The sequence below is a fragment of the Mustela putorius genome, unplaced genomic scaffold, assembly GCF_011764305.1.
Source record: "Mustela putorius furo isolate JIRA1106 unplaced genomic scaffold, ASM1176430v1.1 tig00537248_pilon_pilon_pilon, whole genome shotgun sequence".
Taxonomy (NCBI): Eukaryota; Metazoa; Chordata; class Mammalia; order Carnivora; family Mustelidae; genus Mustela; species Mustela putorius.
This window is the reverse complement of record NW_025422387.1, coordinates 4,127,705-4,154,715: the sequence shown is the minus strand read 5'-3', so window position 1 is coordinate 4,154,715 and position 27,011 is coordinate 4,127,705. Positions and strand designations below refer to the sequence as shown.

Below are 27,011 nucleotides of genomic sequence, written 5' to 3'. Positions count from 1 at the left end.
GACGCTGAGCAGGGCTGCAGTGACATCAGGCCCCTTCTGAGGGAGCTCGCTTGCAGGACCCAGAAGTTAGTGCTGGTTGGGGCAAGGGGCTCCGTTCTTCACCACGTCTCCAGACCTCTCTAGGGAGCCGCTGGCCAGTCCTCGTGACACAGCGGCTGGCTTCCCAGAGCGAGGGACCCGCAAGACAGAACGGCATAAACCACGTGGCGTCCTGGCCATCACACTCCGTCCCTTCCCCATCATCCACGGGCCGCGTAGGTCAGTCCTGCCGGGACATGAGTGTGGCCGAGGGAGCGGCGCGGGGACTGTGACTGCGGGAGGGAGGAGCGTGGGGGCCACCTCAGGGGCTCCAAACCCGAGTCCCAGCCCAGCTCCTTCTATCCTCAACGGCAGAGGGAGGCATGGGAGGCTGGTGAGTCCTTCCTCATTCCACAGATGTAGAACTGAACCCCGGGCGGGCCCTCTGTCTTGCCCAGAGACCCCAACACCCCCGCCGGCCCTTGCTGGGCACTGTGACCTCCAAAGGGAAGTCCAAAGCCAGGTGGTGACACCTGGGCACGGCCCCTCACCCCCGGTGTTTCCGCGTCTATGAAATGAGACGAATAACGGTGCGGACTTCACGGGAGTGTTGCAAAGAGGACATAAGATAATGTGAGAGAAGCATCATGCATAGGCCCCCAGGTGGGGCCGCCACACTCAGTCAATGCCAGCGTGTGCTCTAACAGGTCACCAAACCTGGGTCAGCCTCGACCTTCCTGCAGGCACACCTGCCCCACGCGTCCGAGCGGGGAGGACGGGCTGACCACTAGCCGCGAAGGATGTGGCTGTGGGTACCCAGGAGGGAGGAGGCTCATCGAAGCAGCAAAGGGCCGGGCTGCTCCCGCGGTCACCCCCTCGAGGACGGGGGCCAGGCTACCAGCCCCCGGTCACCTTGCACAAACAGCGAGGAGCGTTTCCTCACTCAGTCCTGCCGCCTCGCCTGCTCCAAGGTGCCTGACTTCACGGCAGGATTGCCTGCTGCAGCCACTTCAGGAGGAGGCCGGCTTCCAGAAGCACCTGCGTGAGGTGTGACCACAGGAGCAGCCGCTCCGGGGCCGGGAGGACACAGGTGAAAAACACAGCACAAGAGCCACCTTCTGTCTTGCCGTGAAACCCGACGGGGGCTGATAAGTGCTGCCCGTTTTGTTCTCACCACTGCCAACAGGGGGGAGTTATTACGTCCGTCAATCCAGCTTTTCCACATGGGGTCGATCGTTCTCGAAACTGGTTCCCCTTCCCCTGCACGGGCCTGGGTGGGAGTGAGCTGGCAGCAGGGGGGAGACAGAAGCCAGTGTCACCGTCTGTCTGAGGCCCACTGCGAAACCAGACAAGGGTCAGCTCTGCTGACATATTTTCAAGGACAGTGACATCACCACACCCAGGCAGGCCGTCACGCAGAGCCTACGGGAGTCTGGCTACCAAACCCAGGAAGCCTCACCCCGTGCTGCCCTGGAGACCCCAACTCCACTCTCTGAACTCGCCGCGAGATCAGCCTCCTCCCGGGGCTGCCCCCCACCCCCTGGGTATACGGAAGATTCTGGCCTTGGAGAGCAGCAGCGGCCGCCCTCCACTCACAAGCTCTGAGACCTCCCCGCTGAGACAGGTCCTCATCTGTCACCCCTGTCGTGCACGGCTGATACGGGAGTGAAATTAAATAAAGCGTGCCAGCCTCCGGCGGGGCGTGTGCCACTGGGAGCCGGTGCGGAGCTGTTTCTCTGTGCCTTGGTGCCCTCTTGCTCCATTCTGGAACCTGCGGGGTCCCTGCGGGGAAGTGGTTCGGTGGAGAAATGCCCCGGCTGGGGTCCTGCACGCACACTCCGGGGCGGGTGAGGCGGGCCGCACCTGCCACAGCAGCTTCCCCGCGACATCCCCCCACTCCTGCCCCCTCCGGACCCACGGACCCGCCACGGCTCAGGTGTGGCCTGCGGAGAGCTGGGAGCTGTGCGGCCTGTCAGCACAGGACTCGACTCTCCAGAAAGCCCTGCCACACCACAGCCTACCGGGGGTTACTCCTCAGGCTGTTTGAAAAGCAGAGACAATTAGAGCGAGATTAAGCACATGCTCAAGGGCCCTCCCCTCATCCCCGGGTTGTGCTCGGGCCGGCAGCCTCTCATCTGAGCTCCTTTGGGACTCCCCGAGGCCTTAGATGTCACCTCAAAGCTGGGCCTCGGGACATACACGCTGCAGAGCTCCCGCCCGGGACCGAGGCCTCGTTCAGAGAGACCACTGCCGTGGCTGGGGCTCCGCGCCTTCCTCGACGGCGGGCTTTGAACCTCCCTGTCTCACATGAAGAGGAAAGAAAAATCGCCAGGACACCTGACATGGACCCTCCCCGTCCTGGTCTCCTAACTCTTTCTTCTCCCTCCGCAGCAGCAGCTCCCAGAAAGAACACCCTTCGCCCTCCAAAGCCCCTCTCGGAAGCCACGGTTTATGCTGTTCACATTCTCTGCTCAACTGTCCCCTGACCCCCTCAGCAGCCTAGAGCTGGGCTTGAATCAGAAATGTCACTTTTTAAAAAAATGCACTCATCAGGGGAGCCTGGGTGGCTCGGTCAGCTGAGCGTCTGACTCTTGATCTCAGCTCAGGTCTTGATCTCAGGGTCGTGAGTTCAAGCCCCGTGTTGGGCTCCGTGCTGGGCGTGGAGCCAGCTGAAACAAACACGCACTCGTCACCAGCAGATGCGCGGAAGGACAAAATGGGGTCCATCCACACAATGGCTAATCATTCAGCTGTAAGAAGGAAGGAAGCTCTAACACCACGTAAATGAACTTGGAAACATGGTGCTGAGTGAAAGAAGCTGGTCACAAGGGGCCACACAAGTGTACGAGTCCATCGATATGAAATATCCAGAACGGGCAAACCCGCGGACACAGAGGACAGATGAGTGATTTTCGGGGCCTGGGGTGTAAGCCCCAACGTGGAGTGATGTCTAGGAGTGACAAAAATGTTCTAAAACTCACGGGGGAGGGGCCTTGAGTGGCTCAGTGGGTTAAAGCCTCTGCCTTCGGCTCGGGTCATGATCCCAGGGTCCTGGGATCGAGCCCCACATCGGGCTCTCTGCTCAGCAGGGAGCCTGCTTCCCCCTCTCTCTGCCTGCCTCTCTGCCTACTTGTGATCTCTGTCTGTCAAATAAATAAAATCTTTTTAAAAAAATTAAAATAAAATAAAACTCACGGGGGAAAAGGTCACAGATACCTGCAAATATATACTTGACCCTTGACCCACAGAGCTGGGCGCTGCCCGCATGGAGAGGTCAAAAACCCACGCGTGACTTTTGACTCTCTAGAAACGTAACTGCTAACAGCCAGGCTGGGCCAGAAGCCTGACCGGCACCAGAAAGCCAATTAACAGGCATTCGGCATGTTCTATGTATTAAATACTGAATTCTTACAATAAAGGAAGCCAGAGAAAAGACAAATTATTAAGAAAATCAGAACAAAAGAGAAAAGTACATGGACAGTCTTGTCCTGTACTTATGAGAAAAATCGACATATAAGTGGACAGTTCACACCTCTGTTGTTCAAGGGCCAACTGTGCTGGAAACCACGGAGTCTCACACTTGACTGGATGAACTCTATGGGATAGGAATGAAATCCCAATAAAGCTGTTATGCAAGAATGAGACGCTTTGCTGGTTTGTGTGTGTGTGTGTGTGTGTGTGTGTGTGTGTGTGTTGTTGTTTTTTTTAAGATTTATTTATCTGAGAAAGAGCACGTGAGCGGGAGGAGGGGGCAAAGGGAGAGAGAGAGAATCTCAAGCAGACCCCTTGCTGAGCTCAGAGCCCGACCTGGGGCTCAAACCCCCGACCCCAAAATCATGATTGAACTGAAGTCAAGAGTCAGACACTCAACAGACTGAGCCACCTTGACGCCCCCAAAGTGAGACTATTTGTAAACAACCGGTCAAGGCTCTGAAGGGGAGGCTCCCTCTGCCCCTGAGCCTGGCCCCCTGTCCACCACTCTGCAGCCCCCTCCAGGGGGCAACCATAGCTCAGGGTCTGGTCCCACCAGGGCTAGTGCTGGGAGGGAAAACACGGCTCTTCCCAACCCCCTAGGACCCAGAGGACAGGTGTTGGCCCTGGAGAGAAGGGCTACTCCACATCCTCAATCGCCTGCACCCAGCCCAGGCCAAAGGCAATAACGCATCAACTTCCAGCTGGTTTGTGGCTGGATACGGTCTGACTACAGACGGTGGCACCTCAAGCTCTTAGCTCTGCTCAGACAAGAGCAGTCACGGGACAGCAATGACAACACTTGATGCGAGAGCATCCAATACTGTGTGTTACTTCTGGGCAGAGGCCACGCACCCTGGGCAAGCAGCCCCCACCCCTGCCAGCACTGGGGTTTCAAGAATCCCATGAGCCCAGGGACAGTGGCCAGAAAAGACCAGGGTCCACGGTGAGGAAGCTGGATTGGGCAGAGGCCGAGCTGGACCCCGGCAAGTCGAGGACAAAGCGTGGGACTAGAGCGGGAGGCCACTAGAGGCTGGAGGCTAAGGCCTCAGGGGGCCCAGGGATGATGTGTAGGTCAGGTCGGGTCAGGGGGACAGCAGAAACTGTCAGGCCAGATCTCACCGGCAGCCACCTCTGCCGCATTATAGGGTCGCAAGCTTTCTACCCAGCCAGGAGTTTTAGAAATTCTTGTCTTATTTCGGCCTTGCCAACTGGGCTGACCATACATTTCAAGGGGGTAACCTCGGCTCGTGTGACCAGCCAGGAGAATGGAGCTGAAGGGGCACGTAGAGGCCAGGAGCACAGAGGGGCTGGTCAGGCCGCTCCCAGGGTCCCCGAGCCTTGCTTCTGCATCGGCATGGAGGGATGGCCAGCATCTCCTTCGATGGGCAGTGAAAGGGGCACATAGGGCCATAACATGTGTAAGCTGGCCAGCCTCCATTCATTTTATTTCATCCTCCCTCAAACCCTAAGAGGTGACACTTTATGATTCCCATTTTGCAGAGGCAGACTCACAAGGCTCAGAGGGTGACAGCACTGGGCAGAACCCAAGTCCATTGCTTCTAGGGCTCAGGACCTCCACCTGGCACCAGCCTGCCTTGCAGACCACGCAAGCCGGGCACAGCCTGCCTGTCCTGCTGGGCTCGGGAGGCCAGAGGAGCAGCAGGCAGGTGAGGGAGAGAGGCTGAGCCAGGTCCACCAGCAAGGGTTGGACATCTGCAGGACGGGGGCAAGGCAGGGCAGAGAGGGTACAGGAGTACCCTTGGGCATCCCTGAGGGCCAAGCAAGTGCTCTCAACTTTCTAGAAGGACAGACCCCAGAAGGGACCCAGCAGATCTGGGTGTGGCCCTGGGGAAGACCAGGCTCTGCCCGAGTCCTTGGGTGCCTCTGAACCCATGTCCCCTCCCCCAGCCTTCTCAGGGATCAGTTTCCCCATCATCTTGCCATATCCTAAAAAATACATATTTGCTCTTCGCTTCCTTTTCCAGGCACAGAGCTCCTTGTGATGTCCTGAGTGATAAGAGTGTCTTCGGTGCTAATGAGCTAGAGGCAGAGGAGGGGAGAAGGGGCTGGAGGTGGAACTCGTCTCAGTGGCAATGATTTAATCATTTGTGCATTAAGAACCCTGAACAGGAGGGTTCAGAGAGCCTCCAGGCTGACGTAGGCATCCGGGAGGGTGGCACTCTCCAACACCCACAGGGACGGACCCTCTTGTACTTGGGGACCTTCCGGACCTCACCTCTCCCACCTCTGCACCGGCTGTTCCTCTGTATTCTTCATCGCGCCCATTATAACAACAATGAACCAACGAACACCAGCGAACGCTTCCTGAGTTCTGCAAACCATTCTAGCAAATCGATCCAACCCGAGGCAGGGGGAGGGATGTGTGGGAGCCCCAACGTCGTAGCCGTGTTGGACAGAAGCCTGGGGAACCCAACCCCTGGCCCTCGAGAACAGCTCCTGAGACGAAAGGCAGTCATGGGACTGAGCCCTTCCCCTGTGGGGTCTGTGCCAGCTCCAGGCAGCGAGCGTCAGAACCAAACGGACATCCAGGACACCCATGGGTGTCCGCAGGTAATCAGAGAATGGCTTGATGCAGAAAACCCGCACGTGTGGTATCGGAAGTGTGGCTGAGGGCACCTGGGTGGCTCAGTCGGTTGGGCATCAGACTCTTGGTTTTGGCTCAGGTTGTGATCACAGGTTGTGGGATAGAGCCCTGCATTGGGCCCTGCGCTCAGCTTGGAGCCTGCTGGAGATTCGCTCTCCCCTGCCCCTCCCACGGCTCGGTCTCTCTCTCTCTCTCAAATAAATAAATCTTTAAAAAAAGAAGAAGTGTTGCTGAGTAGAGAAGGTTCCTTCCATGCCCTGTCAGAAAAACGAACAATGGGCCTTGAGTGGCTTTGGGAGCCTCCTGGCTCTGATCTTCTCAGGCCCACAGACACTGGGGTGCCAGAGCAGCGTGGGGATTCTGACTCTCGCACTTGGTAGCAAACATCACAGCCTGTCCCCAAAGGTGAGATCAGGGCCTCGCAACCTCTCCTTTCTTCTATCAATATACACCCGCAGAATCATAAACAGATGAAAATATTTACACACCCAGATTAACGTCTGGAGCCTGTGGCCGCCTTAAGCAAACATGTTTATCTTTCTGTCAAACAACACTTTTAGAGTCACTTCTCTTTTGGGGTGCTGGGACTCCCCCCGCACCAGGGTGAGGAGGAAAGAGGCGCCGGCAGGGGGCGGGCGTGCGGAGAGCCACCCACCAGCCTCTCCTCACAGCCAGCCAACTCGGGGTCAGAGAGAACCCCCAGGTCATGCGCTGACCCCTGTGGGAGTCTGTCATCTTGGCTCCAGACCAGGCTACCGGCAGCGGCCAAGCCTGCTGCAAAGTCACTCCTCGGGGCCATCTCAAGAAATCCCACTTTCTCGGGCATGCACGCCCACACATGATCCTGGTTTCTCAGGGCTCAGTTAAACACACATACACACACACACACACACACACAATCTTTCAGGTATGCACTCGACACAGCAAGACATCATGACGTTGCCAGAAGCCTGCCCCCCACCCCCGCCTCCAACCTGTCATCCACGTGAAGCCTGAGGAAGGCTCTTCTAATCCCCATACCAGAGTGAGCCGTGCCGTTCCTGGGACAGAAGCCGCTGTGTGCTTCCCCTCAGCTCTCAAGAGGACATTCATGCTCCTCGGCCAGTCCACGGCCCCCCATGCACCCTGCTCCTTCCCTCCGCCTGGGGGCCGCCTGGCCCGCCCCCGCCAACTGAACTCGCTGTGGGACCCACGATGCCTCCTCCTGCCTCTAAGCCTTCCGGCAGGCTGTTCCCTCTGCAGGGAAGACCCTCCCTGCTGATGCCAATTCTGCCCCAGCTGGTGGGTGAACTCAAGTCCCAGTGCCCCTGAGACCTTCCTCCCTGGTCTCCCCGTGCTGTCCCCACAGGCAGGTATCATGGACACCACAAGCGCACACAGACTGTCCCCTGCAGTAGCTGATGAGCTCCTGGCGGGGGGGGGGGGGGTGCAGATTTGATTCGTCTCCGCTCCAGCCCACACTCGGGGTTCAAGACGGATCCACACGCAAACCGCCCGCCGCCCGCCCCAGAATAACCACGGGGCAGAGGCACAGCCACCGCCCACCCCCCGCCCCGCCGCGGGACCAGCAGCACCCCCACGCAGCAGCTGCCCGCTCATCTGCAGGCGGCATGCACGCTGGGTGGCATTGACAAGCCCGGTGTCACTAAGGGTACGCCCCCTGCGTGGGCCCTGCCTGCTCCAGCTCTCGGCCTTTGTTCACCGAGGCCACAGGAGAGAGTGGGCTCCCAGGAAGCCGCTTCCTGGGCTTGGCGACGGCACAGAAACAATATTTTATTCACGGCGAGCTCACAGGACTCTTGCCAGCCTCCCCAATTCTATCCTTGTCCATGAGAAGTGTCTCTTGAGCACGAGGACTGCTCCTCGCTCAACGCCAGCCCCGGGGACCTGCTCCTGGCGCAGGAGGAGGCTCTGGGAACTGGGCGGGAAGGTGGGAGCGCGGACGGGAAGGGGACAGGGAGCGTCTGGACTCCCCAGCCCCCCACCCCCTGGGCAACTCCAGCCTGGAGGAGCGTCATTCCTTTCGCTGAGCGGTGAGGACCAGGGGACCAGAGGAGAAACCAAGCTGTGCCCTGGTCAGGAGGATGGATCCAGGCTGGGAGGAAGCAGAAGGGAAGGCAGGCATGAGGCTTGGGAAGGCCACATGGTGCCCGGGCCCCAGCCTTCATCCGAGGGCCGCTCTGCAACGGGAACCAGGCCTCGAGGAGGGAGATGGAGCGGGCTGACGATGTTGAACTGGGCCACGGTTCTTAGCACAGCACACAGTCCCTCCCTCCGTGTGGCTGTCCCCGGGATTCCCACTGGGGCCACTGGCCATTCCCCTTTACAAGCTACTCTAGGGAGTGGTACCGAGGAGCTCGCTCCTTCCAGCAGCCAGCCCTTCTGTGCAACGTCCGGACAGCCCTGCACCCCTCCCCCTCCCTCCCCTACTGCCCGGGCCCCCAGGCACACGTGGGCTCTGGGAGGGAGTGGGCAAGGAAACCTGCCGTTCCACGCACGGCTGGTGGCGGCGTGGCTGGGGAGGTGTTCTAGCAGGCTTATTTATAGCCGAGCACCCCGTGCGCACACTCTCCAGTATGCACCGCCTGCCTGCCTGCCACTGGGGCTTTTCAATCCGTGGCTATATTTATCCCCCGGAGCCGTTGGGATAATGGCGAGGCCAGAAATAGCCTCGAAGACATTCACGTGAAGATGACGGGCAGGTCCCCAGCTCCCGGGCTGACCTCGCCCCCCACATCTGCTGCTTGGCAGTGGGCAACTGGGAACAGCTGGATGGGCCGGCAAGGGAGCTGAAGCCAGGCTCCCGGGAACGGCATCAGCCCTCGCTCCCGGCCGGCGCTCTCTCGCGGTGCAACAGACACGTCCAAAGCAAGGCATCGCAGCTGCCGGGCTGCCGGGAGACCAGAAGTGAGGCGATCTCCTGACGGACGTCAGCACGTTACTCAGCTCCAAGACAGAACAGAGGCTCAAAGGGAGCGGGCCCGTGGGCTCTGCTGGTTCCTGGACACAAAAAGCTGCCAAAAGCAGGTCACCCACACACGGAGGCTGCGAGGACACGCCTTCCGGTCCTCCCCTCCCCACCCTCACTTGGACACTGGAGCACGGCTCCCAGGGTCTCCCACAAGCCCGACCAACTGCCCCGCTCCTGTAAGGGAGGACGACTTGAAGACAATCTGGCTGATTGGGGAAGAAGAAGCGGGCACCTGAGGGGAACTGGTGGGCCGCCCCTGCTCCTCAGCTTCAGTGTCTAGGAAGAAGTGTCCCCCATGGGATGGGGGACAGGCACTCACTGGAGCACCTGGCATAATAGAGGAAGGGCACAGAGTACAGCTGGAGCAGAGAGAAGGTGCAGCTGACTGCCTGGCGGGGAGGATTTCACAGGAGGGGGCATTTTGGTTGAGCTTTGAAGGATGCTCAGGAGTTTACCAGGAGAAAAGATGTTAGCACACGGGGACAGCAAGAGCCAGCGGCTTTAGTACTCAAAGTGCTGGTATGTCTGGGGAATGGCGAGACGTCCCAGGCACAGGAGGGCAAGGTCAGGGTGGTGAGATAGAGTCAGGCCAAGCAGGGCGCTAGGTCCCATCATAGATCTCAGGAGCAGAGCCTTCGAGCACATGGGATTGAGCACACTCATTGGCTCTATCTGCGGCCTGAGTGGGTGTCCTCCAGCAGACACACCGGCCGGTCCCGGACACCTCCTCCCTGGCTGGATCCTAAGCCCCTGGCTCTGACTTCGGTCTGACTGCCTCCTCTCTTTCCCAGGAGCCCTGGCCCATTCTGGTCTCTCCAGGGGAGCCCAGGGCCCCGTTTCCCAGGAGCACCTCCCACAAACTCCATTTGTGGGGTGATCCCAGAGAGCCAGGAGCTCTCCTTGGAGCCCCTACACAGGAGTCCGTTTAACTGCTGTCAGTGGCCCAGGTCGATGTCACCTGCTGTCCCTTCCGCAGATGAGGACATGAAGCCTCCCAGAAGCCAAGCCCCTGCTCAAGATAACATCGCAGCTGGTGACAGAGTCAGACTTGAAACCCAAGCTTTGTCTTGACTCTGGGCTGCCTGGACTTCTGCAAGGCCTAGTTCCCTTTTGTTCCCCCCCCACCCCCCACCACCCAAAAAAACTTTCTAAAGAACAGAACTCCCTGAAGCAATCAAGACAGGCCCAGGTGGTCTCTGACTCTGCCTCCTGCCTGGGCAGGGGCTGGGCTGGTGCTGCCAGGCTGGGGAGCCGCCACTCTGCCTGCCAGGGTCCAGCCAAGGGAGGGAGCAGACCCGTCTCTGTGCCTGGGGGCCGGGGGAAGTTTCTGAGGATGCCTCCAAGCATAGGGCTGGCTCTCTGTGGGACTCCTGGGGCAGATCTGGGCTCCTTCCTCGTGGCTGATCACAGAACAGGAGACAGGGTGCAGAGCGGGGCAGGGCTACCATCATGGGATTGAGTCTAGTCTCCCAAACCCTGCAGCTTCTGAATTGCCCAAAGCACTCCTGAATCTCCAGTACTGGCTCCAAGGGCTCCCTGTGTGCCACGGCTGAATGCCTCTTGGAGCTGGAGCTCCTCCAGGGCCCACCTGTCCTATGCCAGCCTTTCCTGGTGAAGAAACACAAGATCCCCAGGGTACAAGACACTGACAGACGAAGGGAGATTTCCCCAGGGGGTGATCAGAAGACAAAAGGAGGTACCCTGAAATGCAAATACTATATCTTTTAAAAAATCCCAGACAGAGCATCTACTGTGTGCCCAGCACCTACTGTGTGTCCAGCACTCACAATCTAGGGAAAAATAACAGCTAACACAGACACAGCCCTTCCTGAGCACTGTACCAAAGTCACTAGTCAACTTCCCATGGCCACGTGCAGTGGGCCCTAATACTGTCCCCATCTTATAGATGGGAAAACTGAGTCTCAGAGAGGTGAAGGGACCTGCCCCGTCTCCCAGCCGGGAGCTGAACCTTTGACTCTGGAGTCTGCATTAACCACCACACTACCCGACTCTCCATGTCTATCATTATTTAAAAAAAAAAAAAAAAAAAAAAAAAAGTGCACTGTAAAATGGGACAGCCACTTTGGAAAAGTCGGGTAATTCCTCAAAATGTTAGAGACAGAAAGATTTACCCTAGGACCCAGCAATTCCACTTGTAGGTACATACTCTGGAGGAATGAAACAGAAGCCCACACAAAAACCTGTACGTGAACGTTCCCAGGGGCCTTATTCATGATCGCCAAAAACCCCCAACTGTGGGAGGAAAAGTAGTTAGATGTCTATTCGACGGATGAGTGAACTAACAACACACGCTGATCCAGACACTAGAGAACAGTGACAGCCCAGACACCGGCCCCAACCTGCACGAGCCCGAAAATCATGACAGCGTGGGAGCAGCCGGTCACTGAAGGTCACACGGGGTCTGAGCCCATGACAGCAAACACCCAGAGCAGGTGAATCCACAGGGACAGGAAGCACGTCAGGGGCTGCTGGAGGTGTGGGAGGGGAGTGACAGCAAAGGGGGTATAGGTTTCTTTTCGGAGGGACAAAAATGTTCTAAAGTCTTCTGACGGTTGCACAAGTCTGGGAAGACAGGACGTATCATTGAATTGTACACTTCAAATGGGGGAGTTGTACGCTACATAAATTATGGGTCAGACCAGTCGCTAAAGAATCACCACACTGCGGGTGCCGGGGTGGCTCAGTGGGTTAAAGCCTCTGCCTTCAGCTCAGGTCATGATCTCAGGGTCCTGGGATCAAGCCCCGCATCGGGCTCTCTGCTCAGCAGGGAGCCTGCTTCCTCCTCTCTCTCTTTCTCTGCCTGCCTCTCTGCCTACTCGTGATCTTGTCTGTCAAATAAATAAATAAAATCTTTAAAAAAAAAAAAAAAAGAATCAGCACGCTGGGCGAAAGCAGAGGTGTACAAGCCCAGGGCACTGGGGGACAGGGAGCAGGGGGAGTCCTGGCTGGCTACGGGAGGGGCAGGCTGGGCAGCCCTGTCCACCACGCAGTGGCATTCCGCCAGCTGGCCACTTCTCCAAGCAAGGCATGTCCCCAGCTTACTGTGTCAGACATGGGACTCGGGGGCCAGCACAGCACAGGCCAGGGAGGAGGAGGACTCGGGCCACCTCTCCTGGGACAAGTGCGTCCTCAGACACTCCCCTTCAAACTCTGTCTCCATAGCTCCGGGGTCCCCACTTCCAGAAGCCTTTCCTGGCCTCAGAGACAGAAGGAACTATTCGCTGGCGAGCCCCGAGCCCGACACAGATGTGGCTCAGAGAGCTCTGGCGCCATGGGGCCCAGCCGCTGTTGCCAGGCAGCCACAAGCCCTGGGACCCGTGGCCAGCTCTGACTGCTTGGGTTGGGCAAGGGGTGCTCGTTCCCTGGGCCCCTACTGCGTGCCAGGCACCTCCAGAGGCTCCACGCGGGCTTCCTCCCTTGCGCTCCTCTGCTCAGTCCGCCCTCATCTAGGCCGTCTCTGCGAGATGCCTTAGTAGTTAAAGAAAACCTGCCCCTGACCTCAGAATTCCCTTAGAGGCAGGAGTGGAGCGTGGGGCAGGCTGGCCCTGGGGTGACCTGCGATGGAAGAGCTGTCCCTCCTGCTCAGATGCCCAGCTTGGTTCCATTTCCATATGCCTCTTCACAGTAAAGGACTGGGGAGTGAGCGTACCGTGTCTCCCAAAAGTATCTGTAACATGCAGGAGACCCAAAGGTGGCTCTGCCCCACTGGGGGGGGAAGAGGGGAGGCGTGGCCATTCCAAGCCCCTCGAAGCACAACGGGGCTTTATGTTTACCTCTGGTGCACAGCACAGCTCAGGCATACAGAAGGTGCTTAACACATGTTAGTTAAGTGATGGCCCAACTTCAGGCTGCGCCTCCCACCTGGGAACCCACCTCCTAGAAAGCTGCTGGGTGAGAACAGGCCAACAAACCCACTTTCGTCAGGGAGACGGAGCCCAGAGAGGAGGCGTGAACCCTGAATCCCACCAGCAATGTGTGGAAACTGCACCCAACCCCACCTGTGCTGGAGAAGGGTCCGATGGTGGGAAGCACAGCAGGACTGCGGGGAAGCTCCCCTGGCATACCACGTCGGGCCACAGCCCACGACGGGGAAGGAAGGGACTCGAGAGCAAGTGCGTGGGTTTCCTCGCCGTCCTGCCCCTCCTCTGGCCTCCAAGAAAGATGCCACCAAAAGGACAGAAGCTGCCGCACACCCAGCCCATGGGGCCTGGTGCCTCTCTTCAGCGTCCGGCCAGATCTCCCACCTCTGGGCACCGTGTTCTTGTGAGCCCTGCCCCACGGTCATCTGTGGTCCCAGGTCACTGACCGGAGCCTGTGGCAGTGAGAACCGTAGCTGGAGACGGCCGTAAATCAATTGTAGGAAGCAATTTCCAAGTTGTCATTCCTCATTGGTAGATTCATTACGATGGGGACAGGCCAAGTGAAAAGGCGGAAAGAAAAATCGAACTAGATCTCCCCTCTTAGGCCTTAATAGATTCAGATTCTCCAAAGAAAGCTAAAGGGAAATCTCTCTTCGCCTTCCCCAGGCAACCTTTGTGCTAAGGAATCTAAAGACGAGACCCAGGGGTGCCTGGGTGGCTCAGTCCGATAACCATCTGCCTTGGGCTCAGGTCATAATCCCAGGGTCCTGGGATGGAGTCCCGCATCGGGCGCCCTGCTTGGCGGAGGGACTGATTCTCCCTCTCCCTCTGTGGCTGCCTGTGCTTGTGCTCTCTCTCTGCCTAATAAATAAATAAAATCTTATTAAAAAAAAAAAAAGATGACACCCAGATCGTCCCATGCAGAGCTGGGAACTTGACAGGACTTTTTCTGTATCATGAAGGTCACAAGGGACTTAAAGCTGGTCATCAGAGCAGGATTGCAAACTAAAAAAAAAAAAAAAACGGTTCGCAGCCCATTCCCTGCTCACAAAGAAGCACGCACGCAGAAGTCCCGGTGATGAAGTGCAAGGTTGCCCCCCAGTGAGTACAACCAAGGTCAAAGTGCAGCTGGGTCCTCACAGTTAAAGCACAATCTGTTCTAGGTGACAGCCGTGGGCCATGAGATCCCAGCTCTCGCCCACTCTCCCAGCCCCGTTTGTTCTAAGAGATGGATCGGGGACTTAACCAGACCCCCATGGGGTGCGGATGGCTTCTGGCTGGGGTTCACCAGGGTATCTTGGAGGTTGCAGAGGCTGCTCGGGGCCTGACCTTGGATCCCCTGTGCGTGGACAGCTCCCTACCGTCACGGGGGCTTCTGGGTCCACTTGTCTGTCTCCCCCCAGCTATGAGCTCCTCAAGAGAAGGACATTTTAGCTCTGGTTTAGCACTTGGTAAAGCCCAAAAAGGTCTTCAATAAAATGCATGGGAGCGTTGGATGACCTGCCCCAGAGCTCAAACAAGGCCATCAAGACCCCTGCCCAACTGAAGTCAAAACGCCAGCCCAGAAAACGCAGAAGGTAGCTCAGTGCGCCCAGAACCATCCGCTTAGGAAGCCCCGAATTCCTGCCCACCAGTGGAGTCTGCTAGGACTCCGCACTCAGCTGTACTCTCTTGGGCCAGCCCTTCTTGCCTGCACGCCCCCTGCCCAGAGCCGTCCGGCAGATCAGCTACAAAACACTGGACGTGGGGCTGGAAGCCCGAGTCACAAGAATTTGCCGTGTGACTTTGGACAATAACTTACTTCCTTTACCGGGGCTCAGTCTTCCCACAGGTTAAGTGAAAGTGCTGACCTCCTGAGTCCTTCCAAGTCTGTGAGAACCTGTTCTCTACAAGCCCACACAACTGGGATCGCCTGGTTCCTAAGCGATCCCTTTAGGCTCTACGTTTAAGACCTATAAGACTGGGGGAGCCTTGGTGGCTCAGTGGGTTAAAGCCTCTGCCTTCGGCTCGGGTCGTGATCTCAGGGTCCTGGGATCGAGCCCCACATCGGGATCTCTGCTCTGCAGAGAGCCTGCTTCCTCCTCTCTCTCCCTGCCTGCCTCTCTGATGACTTGTGATCTCTGTCTGTCAAATAAATAAATAAAATCTTTAAAAAATAATAAAATAAAATAAAATCTTTAAAAAATAATAAAATTTTAAAAAAAAGGACCTATAAGACTGGAGCCCGCCTCCCTCACTCCCCCACACCCCACACCTCCCCCCCGCCCCCGCCTGCTTCGCTCGCTCGCTGGCCCAGCGGCCAACCCCTCAGGCCATGACAACGGTCTCCCCGTTGGCCTCCCCGTTGGCCTCCCCGCTTCCTCCCTCCACCCGACCCAGTCCATTCTCGGCATAGTAGCCAGAACCCAGCCTTCTAAAGCTCGGTGGGATCCTGGCCCTCCTCTGCTTGAACTCCCCCGTATTACCGCTTCCTACCTGGGGTCAAAGTCAGAGTCTCAACAAGACTTGCAGGGCCCTGCTGGGTGTGGGATTTCATTACTTCTCCAGCCCCTTCCCCTGCTACCCGTCTTCTCCCTCCTTCCCTCCAGTTTCTAGAACTTCCTGGATAGGCTCCTGCTGCAGGGCCTTTGCACAGGCTGTCTCCTGCCTGAATACTCCTCGGGATAAGCTCCTGGCTCTCTCCTTGGCTTCCTTCAGGCATTTGCTTAAGTGTCCCAACTTGAGAGGCCTTCTTATTTATTTAGCATTAATCTCCATCTGACAGTCTTTGTTTATTGTGTGTCTACCCACACTAGACTACGAACCCAAGAGAGACAGGATTTTCAGTGTTGTATCAGTCCTTTATACCCAGCTCCCGGAACAGTGGGTACTTGCTAACTGCTGAGTGAATACATTTACTGCAATACAGGGAATGAACACATTCTGAGCACCTGCGGGTCAGATCATGCTGCTAAAACGTACAGTCTGGGCCCACACAACCTCCAGCTTGAATGGCATCATCTCAGGAGTTCCTGAGAATCCCCAGCTCTGGACACTGTCTCCAGGAATCAAAGTGATTGCTCTAGGCAGGTTTACCGCTCAGGAAGCATGTGCAGGAACAAAGCACGGAAATGACCCAGAGAACACTGTCCGGACCTGGTCCCGGGAGGGCTGAGGGTCGGCTCATAAGGAAATGCCACCAGGTGCCTCCTTGCCAGGCAAGATGGGATTATCAACACGGCATCGGTGAGGGCACAGGACCCCACACCACCACCCCCGGCCATGGGGAAGTGCAAGAGACTCCAGCGCCTGGAGGCCGAGGTGGGGGAAGGGGGAGCAGGAGGCAGCTAGAGAGGGGCTGCCAGTGCCCCTGGGCGGAGCCCCAGCTGGGATAAGGGTGGGTGAGACGCAGCCACTGGCCTCGCGTGGCCTCAAGGAAACTAAGGCATCTTCTCACCCTGGCCCTGCCGATCCCGGAGTGCGTGAGCAGACTGCACTCAAGCCAAGCTCCCTGAGAGCCGTGGTGTCCCTATGCAAACTTCAACAGGTGACCAGGAGCCAGGACCAGAAACAAAGCCAGAGGAGTGCACTCCTGCCACCTGGGTGAGAAGGAAGTATGGGCTTGGAAAGTGCACCTGAGTCAAGAGGCAAAGCCAGGGAGTGGGCACTTGGAGGCTCCTGGCACGCAGAGGAACAGAGAGGCCCGAGAGCCAGAATCCCGTGTGGTGTTCTGTCCGCGGGCGGGGAGGCCACGGCACTCTCTGGGCTGGCCCTGGGCCCAGGCTGCACTGGCCGTGTGGCAAGGGCCCCACATGAGAAAAAAAAAACATGGCCGAGGGAAGCCAGGCGGGGCACGGGAGGGGAACTCGCATCCCCCAGAGAGCACCCAGCTCTCTCCCAAACACGGCAGGGCCACAGCAAAAGAATGCAGGAAGCGAGCGGCATTCCGGGTGTAGGATACAACACAGGGTCCAGGAGGCACCCGCTCCGGACCGCAAGCTCCGGCCTCTCCCTGCACGTGGGCACAGCCTCCCGCACCGGTTACAGCCACCGAATTCACCGATCATCACAGGCCTAAACCCCGAGCTGCTGCGGCCCAGGTACCTGCGGGCAGGATTAAGGAAGCTTCTGCAGGTGAAGGAGAGGAGCCTCTGCCCTGCCGTGGGCCTCTGTCCTGAGCTTCGGGGAGGCCGGGAGGCCAGCAAGTGTGGGGGGACGGAAGTGTGTGTAGGTGCTGCTGGGCTGAGGTCCTGTCGGAGGCATCCGCTCTTCTATGAGATAGTGACCTTGCTGAGGCCTCACAGAGACAATGGCAGGAAGCGCCCCTCCCTGCGAGAGCTGGGGAGTCAGGAAGGAAGTGATGACCCAGGGCCTGGGCCCGCAGACCCTCCCCACAGAGGAAAACATCAAATGGCAGAAGCTCTGAGCCCCAGCTCAGGACGGCAAACATCTTCGTCTTCTTCCCCGGGCTGGGTGGGTGTCGGAGGGCACAGATGCTCCCCAGCCGGGACCCCTCTGTCAGGCAGACCCGCTCTGCAGACCGCCCTGTGTCCAGGCCAAGCCGCTGCGGAACGCAGCCAGGCTGAACCGAGACCACTCGGGCTGGCCCCTGGCCTGCGCCCACCCCACCCCCACCTCCGGGAAGGAAGGGCTCCCGTTGCTTTGCAGCAAGGAGCTCCTCCAAAAATAGACCCTGCTCCTTAAGCCCTTTCCTTCCTTTTGCCCCTGCAGAGATGAGACCTCATATTCTTAGCTGCTGGCGAGGGGCTGCCTCCTCCCCGCTTCCCAACGCATCCCAGCCGGGGCCTGGGGGTCCTGAGGCCTGGCACAGCCATAGACTCCCACAGCGAGCTCAGAGGCACATAGGGGGCAACCGCAATCTTCCTCTCTGCCAAGCACAGAGGGGAGACCGTGGCAGGGAAGGATGTCACGCGGGCGGGAGTCCTGTCTGTTTTCTCAGCTGCATGCCTGGAACCCCAAAACAGTACCTGGCCTATCCTGAGGACATGGTAAATGTTCGCGGGATAAATGAATAAAGCAGAGGAATTCCTGAGCACACTTGGGGTGAAGAGGGGACCCCCAGAGAAGATGGCCACAAGGCCACCATCTCTAAAGCCCCAGAACTGGGGGATGCAGCTGCTCGGAAGGGAAAGAACTGCCTTCGGGGGGGAGGAAACAGGAAGCGAGGCGCTGTCGTCAGAAGTTGGGTGTCGCGGGCAGAGCAGGGCTCACGAGGCCCCTCGGCCAGGCTGCCCTCAGACGCCCTCGGGGAGGCTCAGGAGCAGGCCTGCGGTCCCCACCAGCCCTCCCCCCCCACCCCCAGCCGCTGAGGCTCTGAGACTCTCCCAGAGTGAATTAAGACAACAAAACACAAAGACAACAGAAGACTCTCTCCTCTTGCACTTGCAGGCCTTTTCACAGCAGCTAAAAAGAATGAGCAATTACAGCGCACACAGCCCACGGTGCCAACATGGAAACACAGGAGCGAGGGGGGCGCTCGGCGGAGGCCTCGTCTGCGGTGCCCCGCTCCCCAGCAAGGACGGGAGGCCCAGAGGGGGCTTACCTGGGCCAGAAGGCGAGGAAGGGTAGAGCCTGGACCCCATCCTTCGGGGAACCCCCGCCACATTTGAAAAACCATGCCGTGTGCTCTAGAGTCTAGACTTGGGGTCCAGTCCCAAGTCCGCCCCGACTAGCTGTGTGACCTTGGAGCAGACACTTGCCACCTCTGAGCCTCAGCTTCCTTGTGTGACATGGGATCCTCACGGATGCTGTGGGCTTAGTGGAGCGGGTGCGCACAGTGTTCAGGGAGGGACACTGGCTTTACCCCCCAAGCCTCTTCACCTTGTCAGGTTAGTCTCTCCAGATGGGACATCCGCTCTCCTTGTCCCCAGATTTCCAACTAGCTGATCAGCCCTCAGGGAGGGGGTGCCTTGGGGTTTAGAACAAGAAAAGGCAACACCACATTACCTGTTCTACCCCCCAAAGGCCTTGGCAGGACGAGAAGGGGACAGGGTGAGGCCTGTGCCGGAAACCCGGGGACAGGGAATGGGATGGGACGGACGGACGCACACAGGGACCCCGGGCAGGAGGGGAAGAGCTTCGCACTGGGAGACCCGCCAAGGCCACCGCTGACTCCGTGGAGGGCCTCAGACACTCCACGGCCCGCCCGCTGCTCAGTTTCTCACCCAGTCCGTGTCACTGACTACCGCTTGTGGGGAAGGCGGCGAGGCAGTGCCCAGCCCCTGCCCTCGGCCAAGGCCTAGGAGCCCTGTTTCCTAGGAGTGGGGACCCCAGGGTGGGCCAGGGGCTCCAAGAGAAGAGAGGTCCCTCAGGGCACACAGTACGGCAGAGTCACAAGGGCCTCCCAAATGGGGTGTTTCATTTCTGGAATCTAAAGGAACCACAGACAGAACATCGGTCCTACCAACTTAGTGACGAACAATCAATATTTGCAAGAAGGGGGATCGATTCGTACAATCTATCCCATTAATCAGATAAAGTCAGATGCTTAAGGGAGAGGAAACAGCAGGAGAGCCCCTGCACCCCCAGACCCCAAAGCCAGTGGGCGGTCCTTACCTGTGGGTCCGTGGGAGAAGGCTCCCTCGATGTCCTGTGGCAGCAGGAGGGATGACTCGCTAGGCACACGGGAGGGTGTCGGCGACCAGGACACACGTGCCAGCATCCTGCAGGGAGAACCCGGTGGAGGAGGACGTGAGACACCAGCTGCTCCAGTCACTCAGGGCAACCCAGCCGGGAAACCCACAAGGCCTGGCTTCATCCTGAGCAATGCCAGAGACCCAGAAATCTGGCTGTGCCAAGGGGAGAGGAGGACAGGGAGGCTGGAGGGGTCCGCTCTCCGCAGAGGGACCCGGTCGAGAATGCGGTCCCAGAGGCTGGTGCACCCAGTGCTGCCCCGGGCTCCCTCTGCTTCAGAGGAGAACCGGGACCCACACCCCCAGTGTGCAGGACCTTGCCCGGCCCAGAACTCTCAGCCCCAACCCCGGTATTGTTCACCTATCAGTCTCTGGGACGGCAGGACCCCAGGCTGCAGAGGGGGTGGCCAAGGGAAGAGAAGCAGGGAACAGCAGCCTAGACCTCTTGGCCATCAGCCGGGAGCATCCTGATGCCCGGGGCGGGGACATAAGCAGCGTCACGGGGCGATGCAAGTCCCTGCAGCTGGGCGGCGTGTAACTGGAGACCCACCTCTGCCAGATATCCGGAGGCCAGAGACAAACACAACACGGCGGAAAAGGTGGAGAAATGGATTTCTGGGGCGTCCTGGGTGCAATCAGCCTCCAAGACATCAGCAAATTCACAGGCACGGCTGGAGCCGCCTCCCAACCCGGGGTTCCCACCGGGGCCCACACCTGCAGCTCAACACAGTTCTCATTTGTCTGACGCACTTGCCTGACCCCACACAGAGCCCAAGTAGCTGGCAGCAGCAAGGGGGGAGGCTTTCCCCTGACCGTGACCCGAAGGCAGCCCCACCCCCACCCCACCCCCCGCCAGCACCGGAGGCTGTAGAAGTCATGGTTCTCTAGGAACCAATTCTCAGCTCCAGAGAGCCCCCCACCCCCCACCAAGGGCTGAGGCCAGGCACCGGCGGCTCCAGGGACACCCGCCCAGGTCTGCAAGGCTGTCGCTGTCTGCCGTCCTGACAGAGGCAGAAGCAAAGCGAGGGGCATTCCGTGCAGGCTTGGGACAGCACGACTGGTTAAGTGCTGAATGAGGGCACAGGGAGCGAGAGTTCAGAGGAGGGAGAGAATCTAACTGGGGACGGCACAGCAGTGGGAGGTGTGGCTGCGAGCCGTGGAGACCAGCTTTTCACACGCCCACCCTCCGCAGTGCCGGCCCACACTCCCGGAGGAGCCACGGCCGATTCTGCCAAGTCCGCTTCAGGCCAGGCCTGCGGGAGTGGAGGCTGCATCTCCTCCTGTCCACGCCGCACCCCCACATACGTGCTCGGCCCCGCAACGGTGCAAAATGTCTCAGGGGTCCCGGGTCCCCAGCTGGGCAGGCGGGGGGAGACGGGGACTCCAGCTTCTCTCCCGCAATGGTCCAGCGAATTCCCCAGCTTGACACACACACACACATACGCGCGCGCACACACACACACACACACACACACTCTTGCCCTGCCTCCCTCCCTGTGGTTTCTCCGTTGTTTCTTCGCTTCCACCACAAAACCTCTAAACCCAGTGTGAGGTCAGTGTGCGTCTCCCCCTGTTTCAGAGGTAAGGAAGCCCGCGGGGAAGGAAGGGTGTTCGCCATGGTAACACGCCAGTCAGCGGCAAGCTGGCTTCTGAAGGCCAGGCCCTCTCCACTCCACCGTGACGCCTCTGGTGGGTGAGAAGGTCAACTGTGACTCAGCCCAGCAGAATGAGATCGGCGGGGGCTGCGAGAGAAAAATGCGCACTCCTTACAGCGAGGTGCACCGTGGGGAAACCATTTTACTGACCAAAAAAAGCATTTCAAGTCCGAAAAGGGAATGCAGGCTCCGCTCAAGGAGGGAGGAGGCTGCCGGGGGACGCTCTAGGGGCCTGGGGAGGGTGGGGGTGGGGAGTGGGGCACAAGTCGCTGGAATGAAACTGGAAGACACTGCCAGGTGAGGCAGGTTTCCTCCTGGGACCCCGCACATGGGAGGCGAAAAGCCCATCAGCCCATCTCTTAGGGGAGGGGAGAAATCACGGTAAGACACAAGCCGTGGCTGAGAGCTACTGCAGGCACCTGTCCTTGTGGTCTGGGGGTGGGGGGTGGAGGGTTCAGGAACCCATTGAGGCGAGGTGCTGCATTTGTTGCTGATGATCAGGAATGAGAAGAAAACACGTGACGCCTTTAAGTTTTACCGCCCAGTTTTATTGAGATAGAGTCGACGAAACGGTGATGTTTGACCCGCTGGGGAGGATTCCCACCATCGCCTTGACGACCACATCTGTCACCTCACAGAGCCACCCTTTTTGGGACGGGGGAGGAGGGAGGACACTTGAGTCCTATCCTCTACACGCATCTCGATGACACAGTACGGCCTCCTGACCCTAGCCAGGTCCTTTCCAAACCTAAATCTTCACCACGCCTCTTGAACCATCTGGAAGGCGGCCAGGGGGAGGAGGGGGAGAAAAAGAAAGAAAGAAAGAAAACCCGCCTTTCAGAGGAGCCAGAAGCACTTTCCTGAAAACTTCGCGCATCCCTGACTGGTCGCAGTCCGTGGACGTGAATCAGTAAGCGAATCTGTTTCTCTGTGCAACTTCTATTAATAGGATATCGGTCTCTTCTCATCCTCACTAAATAAATGTCAAACAAACACTTAAAGAATACCGGTTTGATGGGGTGCCAGATTACTAGCTTGCCCAGACGTCTGTATGTCTCAGGCTGGCCCGGGTTGAAAGCAGAAGTTCCAAACGAGTGGGTAGCATAACTGAAGTCAAACACTGTGGCTTCCATCCCCCGTTGACATGGAGATGGGGAGGCAGGTGGCAGAGGAGAGAGCACAGACGGACAGATGCGGAGGGTGGGCTGGCGGCCCGGGGCCGGGCCACCGCAGCCTCTCCGTCCATCCCGAGGACTGCTCCTCGGTTCCTGTCTTACTGAGACACAATCAATAGGCCCCACGTTCACCCCTTCGAGGTGTATAATTCAGTGTGTTTAGTGAAGATACGCGACGGCCCCGCGCTCTCTGGCCCCAGGACACTTCCTTCGGCCCCAAAGGCAGACCCGCACCAACACTCTCCGCTCCCGCTCGCCCTCGTCCCTGGCCAAGGCCAACTGCTTTGCTGTCTGTGGGTGCGCCTGCTCCGGGCATTCCATAGGAACGGGCGTGTGCCCGCGGCCTTCCTTTCAGAGCACGGTGTCTGCCAGGGTCCCCGTGTCGCAGCAGAGGGCGGCATGTCCTTCTTTCTCTGGCGACATCACAGCCCGCCAGACAAGATCTCCCGGCCGCTGAGCTGCTCCCGCTGTGGGGCTGCAGGGCCAGAGCGGCGGTGAGCTTCCACAGACAAGCTTTTGCGTGCAGCTGTGTTTGGTTCTTTGGGGTCTACACCCAGGGGTTCCTAACGTAGTCATAAAACGACCTACGACAAACAATACGGGTACGAAAGGGTCCGAGGTGAGCCTGAGTGTCCCTCTTGTCCCAGCTCCTCTCCCCAAGAGGAGATACGGATTCTGGGTTGATTCCCCCAGAGGCAGCACACACACCCGCACACACATGCACGCACATGCACACAGGTGTGTGTTGCACACAGGCAACCAGGGGAGGCTGGAGTCAGCCTCGTACACTTTGGGAAGAGCAGCGGGGCCGGGGCACATCCCCTCTGAGGCCCCCCAAGCAGAGAAGAGCTGAGGCGGCTGGGGGGGCCCGGGGGGAGGCCTGGGGGTGGCGGCCCCGCCCTCTCTCAGCTCTGAGGCCTCAAGCAACTTAACCTGTGTGCTTAGCCTCCCTGGGACTCAGCTTCCTTATCTGTAAAAGGGGCGCAGACATGGGTACCAACATCACAGAACAGCGGAGCGGGCAGAGCACCCGCACTAGGCGCCGCGCCCGGCCTGCGGGAAGTGCTCCGTGTTCCTACTGCTGCTCCTTCCTCTGACCCAATCCTCGGTTTCCCCATCTGGGAAATGGGGGTGGGCATCTCCTATGCAGAGATACCGTGTGGAACACACGAGACCCCTGGGCAAGGCCCCAGCATGCTACCATTTCAGAGTGGCCGGCGTTCAGGAAAGTCAGGCTGCCTACACGGCGGCCCCGCGCCCTGGCCTCTGGCTCCAGGCCCCTGTGTGAGGAGATGCCAGATATCCCTGCTCCAACGCCTGCGGCCCTGACCTCTCCCCGGGCTGCGAGAGAGCAGCTGAGCTCCCCACACCCACCCACCCACAGGCACAAAGGAGGTGCGGGCCTCTCGGACCCCACACCGGGAGACGGACACAGTCACTGGATTTCTTATTTCTTGTCCCTTCCCCCACCCCCCAACACCCTTCTTCCGGATCCTTCTCTCTGCTTTCTCAACAGACTCTCTACTCCGGAGCTGAGCTCCCTTCTCTGAATCCCAGACTGTGGAGGCAGCAGGGAAACCCTGAAGGGCCTTCAATGCTGAGAGCCTTCGAGCAAGGAAGGAGGCTTTAGCAGGCCCATCAGAAACCTGTTAGCAGCCATTTTCCTCCCAGCTGGCAAAAGGCAAAGCAGAGCCCAGGGAAGCATCTTCCCGGACCTGGGAAGGCAGATCAGGGAGGAGAAACGGAACAATGCTTCCTTGGGCGTGCAAAAGTTCACGGGGGAGAAAACCAGCGTGCGCGCACGCGCACGCGCACACACACACACACACACACCAAAAAGGAGAAATTCTTAGCCCGCAGCAGTTGGTAGCATTATGTAAAATTCCAAGCCCACAAAAATATCATTTGGATGATAAAAAGTTAAATTTAGCTAAGTACAGAGTGACTAATACTATGAGGGACAGGCAGCACCCCCAGTTGCCTGGAGCTGATACAGCTGGCTTCTAGAAACTTCTGACAAGTAACCAGGGCCTGGTGCGGCGCAGAATAACAGATTATATAATAGGAGGCCCAGCCATCAGTGATACAAAATAGACAGTGAGCGTCCCCGCCGCTGCCACCGCCTCCCGCCGTGGAGTTCCTCCAGCAGAACCACACCTCTGCACGCCTGGGCCACGGGTCGTAGAGGGGAGCCGGGCCTTGAGGGGGCTGTGCAGGCGGGCCCATCTGCCTCTGCTGCAGAGATCTGTCCCGGGCCTCGTTGTGGTGGGTGGTAACCGCGCCGGCCCCAGGGAGCCGCTGCCTTGCAGAGTCCCTGCCCCCTGAGCCTCATCTGGCCCCAAGACCTGCTCCAACCAACAGAGCGGGCTGGAGGTAGCGCGGTGCCAGGTTCGGGCCCACGCGGTGGGGAAGGGCTGGCTAAGAACTGGAGGCACAGAGGCTCCAACAGATATCTGCACACCTCTGTTCACGGTAGGAAATGGGGGGCACAGCCCAAGAAAGGGTGCATCCCCGGATGAATGGAGGAACAAAGCGTGTTCCCTACACAGTGGGGTAGTGCTCAGTCTTCAAAAGGAAGGCCCTTCTGGATGAGCCCAGAGGACACTGCGCTGCGCGGAAACAAGCCAGCCACAGATGAATAAATACTGCGTGGTTCCCCCTCCCTAAGGTGCCCTGAGGAGTCCCGTTTGCAAGGACAAAAAGTGGAAGGGTGGGTGGGGCTGGAGGAGGGGGACGAGGAGTTGTGCAGCAGGGACAGAGGAGCCTCAGCCTTGCAAGACTTTGAGTTCTGGAGGCGAGGGTGGGGCAGGGTAGGGTGGGCGAAGGCACCTAATGGGACCAATCGGACACTTAAAGGTGGCTACAGTGGTCAATTTTACGTTACGTGTATTTTACTACAATAAAAAAACTAAATTAAAAAGAGGCAGCGGCGGCAGAGGCCTGCGCACATCTGCGTTTGTGCTCTGGGGGGGAAGCAGCCGCCATGGAGGAAGCCCAGCTCTCTGGAGATCCCCTGTGAGGAGCCCAAGCCAGCCGTGGGGAGCAGTGATGAGGAGGGGAACCGCCCACCCAGCCAAGAGCTCCAGCCAGCAGAGCCAAGTGGCAGCCCCGACAGATGAGCCATGGGTGGGGGGGGCACCGCGGGTGTGGATCTCACACCCCAGGCAAGCTGTCAGGGCTCACACCAGCGGAGCAGAGATGAGCTGTCCCCACCAAGCCCCGCCCAAACTGCCATGTGGTAAGGAGATAAAACGATTGCTATTTTAAGCCCCCAAGTTGGGGGGCACTGTGTCGCAGCGAGGGGTGACTGACACAGTGGCCGGGATCTCTGACGGCTTTGCAGGAAATGCCTGTTCCTAAGGTGAGACGGACGGAGGCCCTTCACATGCTCACAGGTGGGTCACAAGGACAAGACAGCGTCTGAGTAAGTCCCAGGAGGAGACTCCTTTTCTCCTCCCCAATCCCAGCGGAACACATGCTGAAATCAAACAGCGGCTGTGAAGGCTGGGGTCTCTCCAACGATCTGTCAGAGCAGCCAGGCCTTCTGTTGATGGATTCGACCGTCCTGTCCAGAGCAGGGGTGTGTACCCTGGGCACAGAGACCTCCCCGCGTGCACACAGGGGGAGTGACCCCAGGTGTGGGGCTGAGAGTTCTCGCTGGGATGACTCTGGCTGGGTCAGTTCCCACCTCCAGGATCCCTTTCATCATGTGTCCAGTGAGGAGGCTGACCTCTAAGGGGCTTCTCCATCCAGCCCCAACATGCTGCAACCTTCTAGTTTTGGCAGGAGGGAGGGTGGAAACATAATCCAGAACACTGAACACAAGCCAGAGGGCCGACACTGAGATTGACAAGGCAGGCACACACACTCCTCCAGCTCTGCCCCAAGAACCTGCTCTCAGCTCTGTGTCCTTCACGGTTCATTCCTTCCCTAGTGCTTCCTGTGCCACTCTGGCTTGGTCCATTTTCCTCTACCTAAATGACAACTATAGCCCCCAGATTCAAGTTGGGACTGGGAGAGTAGTTCTGTGAGTAGGGGAACATACACTCCTTCCAAGCCAGACCCCTAAAATGCCCAAGTGATCCTCAATGCCCTCACCAGCTGACTGCCAGGTCCAGTGGAGGACCCCAAGGGAACCCCAGGGGGTGGCAGAAACAGCACAGGAAAGGATGCTGGACCCCCGAGTCACTGCATGGACCCCTAAAATGCCCCAGAGCATTCAAGTCAACTGCAAGACTGATAACAAGCCTTTATTGGGATGAGCCCCTGAGATGATTATATCTGCTTGTTATAGCAGCTAGCGTTACTTATGCTAACTAACACATTCACCAAACCGTTACTATGGGTCAAACACGTGAAGGACGCACAAGAGAATCGGGCCCAGGCCTGATCTTGACCCTCTCGGCGTCACCGACCTAGTTAGCATTTCAGAGAGGTCAGATACCCACCGGTCCGCACCCAGCAATCACGCGCAGAACACACACCATGAGGGCATCTTCAGGATCCACGCTCCACTCATACCACGTGCTTCCAACAACCCTACAACCTAGGTTCGCCTCCCCACAGCACTAGACGAGTAAAGAAAAAAGCCAAAAAGGAA

General features: G+C 58.5%; 1 protein-coding gene across 16 annotated transcripts in view; it reads right to left on the bottom strand.

The window, feature by feature from the left end:
* PITPNM2 (phosphatidylinositol transfer protein membrane associated 2) overlaps positions 1–27,011 on the bottom strand; it is a 134,469-nt gene that overhangs the window by 83,100 nt on the left and 24,358 nt on the right. For 10 of the 16 annotated variants that reach the window (XR_006604754.1, XM_045073513.1, XM_045073510.1 and 7 more), the window contains exon 2: positions 19,505–19,611. Coding sequence is in view for 6 of the 16 variants with exons in the window: in XM_013056443.2 (XP_012911897.1) it covers positions 19,505–19,611 (107 nt within the window). In the remaining 10 variants the exon portion in view is untranslated. Of the gene's footprint in view, positions 1–19,504; positions 19,612–19,942; positions 20,074–20,131; positions 20,216–27,011 lie in introns of those variants that run through there. The other 6 variants (XM_004753134.3, XM_004753132.3, XM_045073511.1 and 3 more) reach the window with 2 other exon arrangements.